Source organism: Schistosoma haematobium, chromosome 1, assembly GCF_000699445.3.
Source record: "Schistosoma haematobium chromosome 1, whole genome shotgun sequence".
Lineage (NCBI taxonomy): Eukaryota > Metazoa > Platyhelminthes > Trematoda > Strigeidida > Schistosomatidae > Schistosoma > Schistosoma haematobium.
In genome coordinates this window covers 38030485-38042063 of record NC_067196.1, presented here as the reverse complement: position 1 = coordinate 38042063, position 11579 = coordinate 38030485, and the positions used below count along the sequence as shown (strand labels likewise).

Below are 11579 nucleotides of genomic sequence, written 5' to 3'. Positions count from 1 at the left end.
AAATGTGTATTTGCTTCCAATGCCTCTTAGTTTTTAATGATGGTCTAGATTAGATTGACTCGTCAATTCAACCATGAAAATATGAATAATTTTAAAGAAAATTTTGTAAATATTAATATTTTAACTAGTTTAGATTGAACTTAACAACTAAGGGAGAGAAAAAGGATGAAGAATATGATTATCTAAAACATTGTAAATGAGTTTAGTTTAAAAAAAAGTTACTATATTTACTTCTGATAAGCTGAAATGTGCAATGATAGACATCAGAAGATGTATGATAAACAAAAATAAATAAATAAGTATGAGGATAAACGAAGCTAATCAAACTTTTTGGCTAACAGAAAAATTTTCTTGGTTATTTTTAACATTAAAGGATAATAATTCATAAAATATATGAGATGGAATAAACCAGAATATATGTTTTAGTCACTTTAATCTTCTTGGATGGAGAAACATATTCATAAATTGAACTCGAAATTATCAAACGCTCTTCTGATATTATCTCTAAATTTATGCACGTATTCCATTAATAAGATAAAAGAAGTTGATAGTGTAGATTTCTGAACATATACACGGAACGTTCAACGTCAGAGAAATCACGTTGTTCAATAGTTATAGTTTTAGGCTTAAAACGTATCCAAGACCTCGCATTCGGGACTTCAATTTAGGATCTTTGGTTACGCGCGTTAAAGCTTAATTTTATTTATCTATTTAAAAGGAAATTATCAGTCTTTATTATTAATATTAACTTTCTTCTCGTTTTCTGTTGTTTTATCAAATCGTTTCTTTATTTGACATTTCTCTCACTTTGTGTAATAATTCTATTTTAACTAATAAGGTCTAATTCATTGCATGTTTCATTTTTTAATCACCATTATCAAGCATTTATGTACTTAATTATATAACCATTTTATTTCAATCCATTCAATCAACTTTTTACTTTCAATCGATTTTCCAGGAACACTTTATTATGAATGGTGTAACACGATAAGACTTCACTTAGTCTATTTAATTTCATTTTAATTTTTATAATCTTTATTACAGTTTACTGATACATTGTTCACAATAACATGTGACCATTTTCTTCCTTAGTTTTAATACTAAAATATTACAGAATTCAAGCAAATGTTAAATACTAAACAAAGTAACATAAATTTATATAATTCTCTTGGTATTATTATTTTTCTTATCTTTTTCATGATATGGAAGTGGAATTTAAAGAAAAATAAACTAAAGTGATTTAACTAGACTTACAGTACAATATTGTTTCAGATATAAAAGGGAAATATAATTATCAGAAGGGGTTTTGTGGAGATTTTAATAATTTCAATAGTTGAAATCATGAGTCAGTTGAAGCTAGACCAAGATAAAAAGAACTGGAAGCACTAAACGGCCGTTTCGCCTAATATGGGACTCCTCAGCAGTGCGTATCCACGATCCCGCTTACTGTGGGATACGAATTCAGGACCTATAAGTCTCGGAATCGTGGACGCTCACTGCTGAGGAGTCCCATACTAGGGCGAAACGGCCGTCTAGTGCTTCCAGTTTTTTTTGTCTTGGTCTAGCTTCAACTGACTCATAATTTCAACTGTTGAAAATTTAATTCTATTATAAAATAAATTAATAATTTTGTTATGAAGATACAATGAATGATCACAACGTAAAATAACAAAAACATTTTCGAATCTTCATCTCTTTAACTGATCAGAATACGTATTGTGATCAACATGGAACAAATAAGAAGATTAAATGAAGATTATTTTTCAAACAAAAAGAAAAAAACAGTTTTTGTCTTGGACTTACGTGAAATACTTTGAAAATCACAATATTTAGTTGAGTTAAAATAAAAATGGAGATTTTTATTGTACTAACTTGAATTACAATTTAATAAAGAAGAGGCAGGACAAAATTCTTCGAAATCTTGATGTAAAGAAAAGTCCATTTTCGATTGATTTACTCATTATGAGTTTTTGTTCAAGATTACTTCCGTTTTGATTCAATGTAATGATTACTCAGTGTAGTATTTGGTTTTCTTTTTCTCGTATGATATTTTATTCTATATAATATGCGGTATTCTTGTATTCGATTGACATCAACTATGCTCAGTATGTGATTTGTTATAACTCTAAGTATGTTTTATCTATGTGATTTCATCCTAATGATTAATCACAATGGGTGAACAATCAATATATAAATGAGTGTATTTTTGACGAGGGTCGTCGTCGTCATATTTTGGGGTTAATAAATCATAACTTATACCAGTCTTTGTGTTCTTACTTTCACGTCGTCGGAATTGCATAGGTCCCTCGTTCCGAGTATAGGTGATAAGCGTTTTCAGCATAACAATCAACAACGACCAGATACAAAAAGTAAACATTCAAACGATAAGATATATCATTAGCGGAGGGGATTTCAGAAAATAAAAACTATCATTGAAAAAAAAGCCAAAATAAGTAGCATTCAACTGGCAAGTTATAACATATTTAATGTTTATCAAAGACTTATTAATTCAGAAAAAATAATTGAAAATTACATTGTAATTTATTTATTTTCTATTAAATAAAATTATGATTTATTATTTTGTTTTAAAATTAAATAAGCAGACAAAAATAAATAAACTTTTCAAAAAAAGCGGTATTTTTAAAAAAGAAAAGAAAATGATAAAACACTTTTCATGGATTTGATTAAATGTTTTTTTATAAAAAAAGTATCTGTCCAAAAACTAGGACAATAAGAAAGTAATTGTAAAAGGGTATTTGAAATATTTATGCTTCATTGAAACCTACACATTTCAAAATGAAACGAAAAAAAAACACATACCACGCATTAAACGACTAGTTTTGATAATAATAATAGTAACAATAATAATAACAATAATAGTGTTGTTTTATTGTTTTATTATTAGAAATTAAGTCAATCATGATTCAGTTCACTTACATGTAATCAGTACTTTTAATATACATGACTGTGATTAGTTTTAAGTATCTACGATGGAATCGATAATTATCTGTGGTGTAAACTCTTGGTAATATTGATCGATAATCGTATGATTTCTGTTAATGTAATAATGGATTATATATTCTGTAACAATTTAGCAAGGTTTCATAGATTTATCATATAAGAGTAATTAAATAGATATGATCGATCATATTAATGACTGTTGAAGTCATTCACTTTCATGATTTACAGTAAAAGATGTCAGTGAATCAAGATTATTTATCAATGTGACATAAACAGTTATTAGATATTTGTAATAGTTTGGTTAAAATCATTGAATTGTGTTATTTGATATGGATAGTATACATCGTTAGGCTTAAGTGATTATTCTTCTAGTTTCAACTTGTGAACAAGCAGGAGAACGAATGGTTAACAAACTGAAACTAACAATTTAGCTCCGAGTATTATAATAGTCGTCTATAAACATATCGCTTTTCTAAAAAATAAATGCTAATCATTAACAGTAGGTGTGTGGTGCGTGCTACTTATATTGACATAAGTAGTATATAATGCGAATCAGGAATGTAATGTTTGGCAGCGGAAGATTGAGAAGATCAAGAAAGGAAGGACAGGACAGAAAGCAATTAGTGTAGAAATGCAAGAACAATGAAGTCTGAGACAATGATTGAACATTTTGCAAATTAGGTATTATAGTACGGTTTTTCTATTTTACCAAGTAACTCTGTAATGTTGTACTAAATACGATTCGGTTGTCCTCACCTGTGTTGTCCTTCACTACAGGTGGTGACTATTGGTAAAATATATAACGTATCATAATTCCCTCCCGCATGTGTTTGTCTTACTTTTAAATTAACATTTTGAAACGTCTACTTTGTTCGTATGAGAATCCGTTTTCGCGAGGTGTGAGACTTTGATAACTCATTTCAAATCAGTATAATGTTATGTGTAGATACAGACTGGTTATATTATTGATTTTCTGGTCTCTTGAATTTTACAGTTTGAAAGAATAATTCAAAGTATAATGTACACAAAATAAAATGGCTATCAGGACTCAACAGCTGAATGGATAACGCGATAACGTTTGAAGCGAAAGGTACCGGGTTCGAGTCCTGACAGTCAGTCAGCCAATCAGTAACAACGTAGAACGTCGTACGTACGTACATCAGTTCGAGTTGCCACACCACATTAGCACACAGATATAGTAGTCGATTCAAATCCCGTAGTGGTAGAGGTAGTAAGAGTATAAGCAGTTATAGGAAACATTAGCTTTTGAAGATGTTATTTAGAGAGTATAATTAAGTGAAATAAATTTGGGAAGAGAAAAAAGAGACAAGGAGGAATAAGGAGATCAGAATTGGGAGAACACAAAGAGTGGATACACCTGCGCCATCGTAAACGATTTTGAGCCATGTCATTCAAGGTCTCTAACCATCGGTTGCTATCATCTCGCGGTCCCCAACCAGGTAGTCTACACCTACCAACATGACTCAGTCCACTTGTCAGTGACTTCATGGACTTGTGTCATGTTTTGTTCTGGCCGCCCCTATCTTTCTTCCAACCTACTCCTATACCACTGAACATCGCACGTCGAGGCAGTCGATGGTTGGGCATACGTAACAGGTGTCCCAGCCATCTCAACTGATGAAGTTCCACTACGTCATCAATTGATTTGCCATCCTTACCTAGTACCCGTTTCCTAGCAAATGTGTTACTTACTCGATGGTTCCAAGATATACGAGCAATGTTTCGAAGACACCTATGATCAAATACTAGTAACCTACGAATGTCCTCTACTCTTACCGGCCATGTTTCACTGCCACAAAGTAGGACGGAACGAACTGCTGCTCAGTAAACCCGTTTTTTGGTTGATAGACGGATATCTCGCCTGAAGTGGACATCAATTCTGGGATGCAGGTACATCAAGCTGACGAGTCCCAAATAGTATGAAACGCACGTCCTAAATTCCTCTGCTAGTCATTGTCCATCTTCACTTACAAGCTAAAGATTGTTTATATGGTTCACAACAACTTTTGGACTCTTCGTAGTTCTAAGATCGAAGAGAAAATCGATAATACTGTAATTCATTTTGTGAGAATGAATTACAGAAGTAAATAAATGTATAAGTAAATGAAATTTTAGGAACTTGTCGAACACTGGATGAATATTTTGAGGATATGTCAAGTATTTAAATGTTTTTGTAATTATTTAACAAATAAGTATTGGAATTTTCTTATCAATAAACCTTGTCCATTCGGTTACAGATTGTATAAAACATCAGTAGTATCTTACTTTCCAAAATATTGAGCTGAAGGCCAAACATTTTGTAAACTAATTAAGAATGAAACAATTAAGCTATCTATTGTTTCCTGATTACTTTCTATATGATTGAGCGTCAATATAATAAAAGCAGTCATTTTTCATATCATGCTTCAGTTAAAAGATTACTAAAAAGTAAGTAATATATTGAATGGCTTAATTATATGGAAAGTCATCAAGAAACAGCATGTAGTTTCATTATCCTTTTTCTAATTAACTGTGGTTTTTTAACAGTATTTGCAGATAACTTACATCTGTTTTTTTCTATATACATTGATATTGATTATACTTGTTTTCCAGTTTGAATCCTTTCAGTTTATAAAATCAGATAACACAAGTAGACAAGAAGGGACTGTATATTTTAAATTATGAAATCAGACGAAAATCTATAAACAAAGAAAATTATTGTCCTGTTGTATTCTACTTTCTAGACAACTGAACACAGAATTTTAGAGGATAAAACTATGCAAAACAAAACTCGAAATAGTTTTGCCTTGAACCATTTCAGTAGTAGAAGAATCTCTTACCATCAAAGGAAGCATTACACTGTTTACAACTAAAGGTTGGAATATCCTTAGCTTATACGATTATCGCAAAACACGATTGTCAATTTAAGTACGCTGACTTATACGACCAACTAGTGATATATATACCTCTATAAACGGCCTAGGATCTCGATTGGACCTTTTACCTCCTGGCTCTTCCTGTTACGTCCAAAACAACAATCTCAGCCTCCGCGATATGAATCATATATTTCAAACACACTAGGTTTATATACAATCAAATCAGATCACATCATATCATAAAATAGAAAATAGCATTTGTACAAGATCTAGCCAAAAGTGGCTGGGATTATGAGAAACTATTACTAATAAATTGAGAATAGCTCAAGAATAGGAAATCGTATAATAACAATAATAACAGTTAGTCAATAAGTCAAATAAAAGTTTATAAGAAGAGGAACATGAATATACATAATCTAACCGTTCAATAGTTATACAATATGGATTTATGTATAATATCAGTCCATATGTATTTCCTGATGGTTATTATCCATTTATTCTCGTCCGAATATGATATATTTATGAAATTCTTATTACAATCACATTAATCGATTAACATAAAATGTAAAAATTTGATTGTTTTTCTTAATCATTCAAAAAAAAAACTATTGTAGAGAATTTTGATTTTCACTTACCATATATGTTCTATGCTAATTCTTTTTCCAGATATACGTTTTAGTTACTAGGCATATTGTTTCAACTATAAAAATTATTTATGTTTAATTACTTTTATAAATTATTAAACAAACTGTTACTAATGCTACAATTGATTAAAGTGAAAAAAAATAATAAAATAATTTAAGTAGTCGAATTATTAATGATAAATATTTCATAAGATCAGTTTTCAAGTTTTCCATTGAAAAGTTCTTCAGAGAAAAAACTCATGAATAGAGAATAAATAATGAATAAATACTATGGTTCTATGATAAAATAGTTAGCTAATCTGGTTATTTATCAAATTTAATAACAATCAATCCCACAATAGGACGAAACGACCGTCCAGTGCTTCCAGGTTTTCCATAGAGGTCTAGCATCAACCGACTCATGAATTCAACAATTGAATTACTATAATATCCAAAATGTGATGTTCTATAGCACTGTTTTATTGTGTTCACTTGTTTATATGTCATCATCAAAATAGCCAAGATAGATTCCATGGATAGTATTCTCCTTGGACTTTGAAACTTTAATTTTATACCTGATCGATTTGCCATTATATATTTTCCTACCTCCATATTTTCCATAAACATTCATCATAAACGAATCATTTATAGGTAGTTACTTATATGCATTCGTTTCAGTCAATGAAAATCATTTGTTTTTGTCATACCGTTTCACTTATTTAACTAACATTTCATTATTTTAAAACTATCAATAATATTTAGTCACATATCTTTGAATTACTCAAATACGTTGTTATATAATAGTTAACTTAAATATAAGAAGACAACATAATATTTCAAATGTGAAAAAAAACAGAGAATAGTTTTCGTTTTCATCATTTAGGCATCATTAAGAATAGAGAAACATTCTTTTTGAGCAATTATTATTCATTGAACTATCAATAATCGATAACATTGAAGGAATACACACAAGTTTTAATGTTTCACATGTCATACTATATGTTCTATTGACAATTTTATAATTTATACTGAATGAAATGATAAGTAGAAAAATAACAAACATTTTGTTCTTGTCATAAATATTTCGTTAAGATTGATGACGTTGTATTCAAATTATTATGATGAAAGATTTGTCAGAATTTGATATTGTTGTCGGATGTTGTAATCATCATAATATTTAATTAATTTACATCGGTTGATTTAACTAATGATGATTTTAATATGAATGATGAACATCTATGCAACAACATTAATGAATGATGATTTATAGTTTAGTATTTTGATTTAAGTATAAGAAGTATTTTAGGGTGAAATTGTTATGAAGAGAAAATAACAAGAATAATCATGTTTCATGAGTTTGAAGGTATAATATGAATGTGTATTTACTAAATTATTTAAAATAGTAATATAAAGGTGAAAGTAATTCCTAATAAATGATAGTATTTAAAATAGCATATTGGTTATATGATTCGAAACTATTTAAATAGGGAAGCTTTAAATTCACTTGGTATTGTTTTGCTTGTATCTTCCCATTGAGGTTTAAGACTGCAATTGATCAGTCTGTTACTGGCATATGTACATACTGTGCGTATGCCCCGATATTGCCTTAATTCACAAGCTATTTGTAAGCATTGATGGATAGTGGCCAGCAGTGGAATCCAGGACGCGCGTTTCGTCCGGAATTCCACTGCTAGCCACTATCTATCATTGCTTACAAATAAGGAAACTTTAGTTGTGATCATAAACTGATCAATATCAAACCACCATTGAAAATCTGGAAGCAATGGACGACCGTTACATCCGGGTATAGGACTCCTTAGCAGTGCATATCCATGATCCCGCACGTGAACCTCGAACTCAAGACCTAAGTTTATGTGTGAACGCTTAACCTCCAGACTGTTGAGCCGGAATCCAACAGTGTTAATGTCTAACTTCAACCAATCCACTATATGGAAATTCTCAGATGTATTTCGTACTATATCTATATTATATTATTTGTTTGTGACGGTCACTTGAAAAAGACAACGAACAAACAATGTTAGTATGAAGGAAGATAATTTCCTAAAATCTTACAAGACGATTCTACTTTTTTTGTTGTCTACAAAATTAAAGTTTAATAGTCACTTTACAGTTACGTACATCCTCCAATTGTGAGGTGAAGAACTAAAATACAATGGGTAAATGATGTTGTTCTAAGTTTGAAAGAATCAATGTACAAAACGATACAACAGCTTCTGGGATCACTTTGTAAGAAAAAAATGAAATTACGAGATAGTATAATAGATAAAACAGTCAAAAACATCGAGCTGAAAGTAATAAATTATTGATCAGATGTATACAGTTGATTTCATTTATAAATTTGAGTAACGCAACAGCATCAACTGAAACAGAATATTAAGAATCCAATATATTTTTTGGATTCTCACCAGCTGCTTACAATTATACTTACAATCAAGTACTAAGCATGAGTGACTGAATAATTGAAACAAAAAAGGTCATCACTATAATACATACATACATACATACATACATACATACTACATACACACATACATACATACATCTGTACGGCCAAACAAAGATAAATCTAAAGAATACCAGTCGGTTTACAACCGTCAGACAATCAGTGAGTAACCCTTCATGCATGTGTACATACAATACGATATCCTTCGGATGATATTAAGTTTATTGGAATAGATCTAAAACAAAAAAAGATATTCAATGATTTTGAGCATTCATAAACACGATACTACAACTAAAGTAATTTCAATACACTTAGCAATTATTTTATGGTATACCATTTTTTTTTCAGGTACCTAGATATTCCAAATTGTAATATTTACATTATATCTAATAAAATGTATTTGCTTCCAATGAAAAATAGAGATGAATCTAAAAGAAAATGGATCTAGTTAGGTAAACTTACCTTATTTTTTAAAATATAAAGTTACAGATTATTATTGTCATGTCAGTAATAATTTAAGTAAAATTCATATGATCGTTTAAAAACAAGGTTATTAGTTAATTAAGCAATTTGTGAAATTGTTCTACATTTAAAGAAAAGAAAAGAAATATTTATTATGGACTAAAATCAGATGATGAATCAATGAACATAATGAACTAATGTTTCATTACAATTGATTGATCACTGGGTGGTGATCAATGTCATGTGTGTCAAGTCCTTATTTAGTGCAGATTGAATGCTATCGACCAAGTTTCATTGTGGCCACTAGTCTAGGTGATTCGACTGCGTGCACTATGTTGAGATTAGATGGTGGTTGAAGGTATTCAACAGGAAACCCTGGACCCGGGTTTCGTGCTACTTAGCACTCGTCAATAAGGTGTACCTGTAATCTTGATGGAAATGGTTCTCTCTGACGGATTCGATCCCGTTTCACCCAGCTTCACAGTCAGAGACATTATCAATGAGCTATCGAGGCCGCGACTGATCTCCTGTCGATAGCATTCGATCTGCACTAAGAAGGACTTGAAACACATGACATTGATCACCACCAAATAATCAATGAATTGTGGTTACATCCCAGTCCTACAGGAGATCGATTGCGGCCCGGATGTCTCAATGGTAATGTCTCTGACTGTGAAACCGGGTGACATGCGATTGAATCCGTTAGGGAGCACCATTTCCTCAAGATTACAGGTACACCTTGTTGATGAGTGCTAAGTAGCACGAAACCCGGGTCCAGCGTTTCCTGTTTCCTACCTCCAACTACTATCTAATCTCACTAATGTTTCATCATTTTATTATTATAGTTTAACAGAAATCAATAGTTTCTAATCACTACATTTTGAAGTTCATTTATCACAGATTAGTTACTTAACACTTTAGATGAAAGATGTTTTTGTTTTTACTTCAGAACATTTTCAACAAAAATCTACAATATTGTATAAGAAATTTGATGAAAAATAATAAATTATAATTAAAATGAAATTGTGTATTTCTTTTTATGAAATTACCATTGTTTTATAAAGTTACTTGATCTTATAAAAAGACAATTCTATATAAATTAAAACATATTTAATTAGATATTAGTTCATATAGTGTACTAAACACTTGTTTAACTTTATTGTTAATGCATTTATACAAATAAAGTATACTGTTGTTATATAAACTATACAGAGTATTATACAAATACACAATTTGTAATATATTGTTATATGTATGTAATATAATAAACATGAAGCCTCGAAGCTCTATCTGAGTTCACTAACTAGTGAGTGAATTAAAATGTCTATATCCTCCAAATGTTAAATGATATCTTATCATACTATTTCTTTGATAATCATTTCTATATTACTGTTATGTTATTTTATTTGATAAGAAAATTTATTCTTCTCACAAATGGTTATGTTTATGATTTCAGTCCTTCCGAGTGTTTAAGTCAACAATCCTATTTCATAATCAGTGATAATTCAACCAGAAAAAACATATTATTGCGTTCATCTATTGATCCCTATTTTTATTTAATTATTTTAACAATTACAAATTGCATTTATAAATCAAACCTTAACTCATAAATATATCAGATGGGTTTTGTGAATATTATAGTAATTTCAATGGTTAAGATCATGAGTCAACTGAAGCTAGGTCACTATGGAAAACCTGGAATCACTGGACGGTTGTTTCGTTCTATTGTGGGACTCCTCAGCACAATAATCAACATATGCTCACTAGTGACTGACTTCAAGAGGTATATCCTGGAGTTCTTGTGCGAAGAAGAGACCAGTGGAGCCCAACCAGGTCTATTGTGAGATAGTTACTCACTGAAGACAATAGTGGATGTGTCGCTCAATTTTGTGGATTAGTTGAAGTTAGACATTAACACCGTTGGATGCCGGCCAGCGCAGTGGTCTAGTGGTTAAGTGCTCGCGCGCGAAACCAGTACGACCTGGGTTCGAATCTCATAGGGGGAGAGGTCGTGGATGCGCACTGCTGAGGAGTCCCACAATAAGACGAAACAACCGTCCAGTGCTTTCAGGTTTTCCATGGTGGGTCTAGCTTCAACTGACTCATGATCTTAACCATTGAAATTTCATAAAAATACTTTTAGAAAAGAATATGAACTTCACTATGAGAATTATTGGTTCAAGTATAGTTTAT

The 11579-nt window shown here is 30.8% G+C and overlaps 1 protein-coding gene across 1 annotated transcript; it reads right to left on the bottom strand.

Moving 5' to 3' along the window:
- Positions 1-2604: 2604 nt before the first annotated feature.
- MS3_00009452 (uncharacterized protein) lies at positions 2605-7185 on the bottom strand. The gene is made up of 2 exons (XM_051217829.1): positions 5527-7185; positions 2605-2782 (listed from the first exon to the last, which is right to left on the bottom strand). The coding sequence occupies exon 1, from the start codon at positions 7085-7087 to the stop codon at positions 6785-6787; it is 303 nt and encodes a 100-aa protein (XP_051073967.1). The 5' UTR covers positions 7088-7185; the 3' UTR covers positions 2605-2782; positions 5527-6784.
- Between the last annotated feature and the right edge of the window lie 4394 nt (positions 7186-11579).

Bases quoted from the DNA above. Each gene is read 5' to 3' on its own strand.
- MS3_00009452 (XM_051217829.1), bottom strand. From the start codon at position 7,087: ATGTTTATGGAAAATATGGAGGTAGGAAAATATATAATGGCAAATCGA.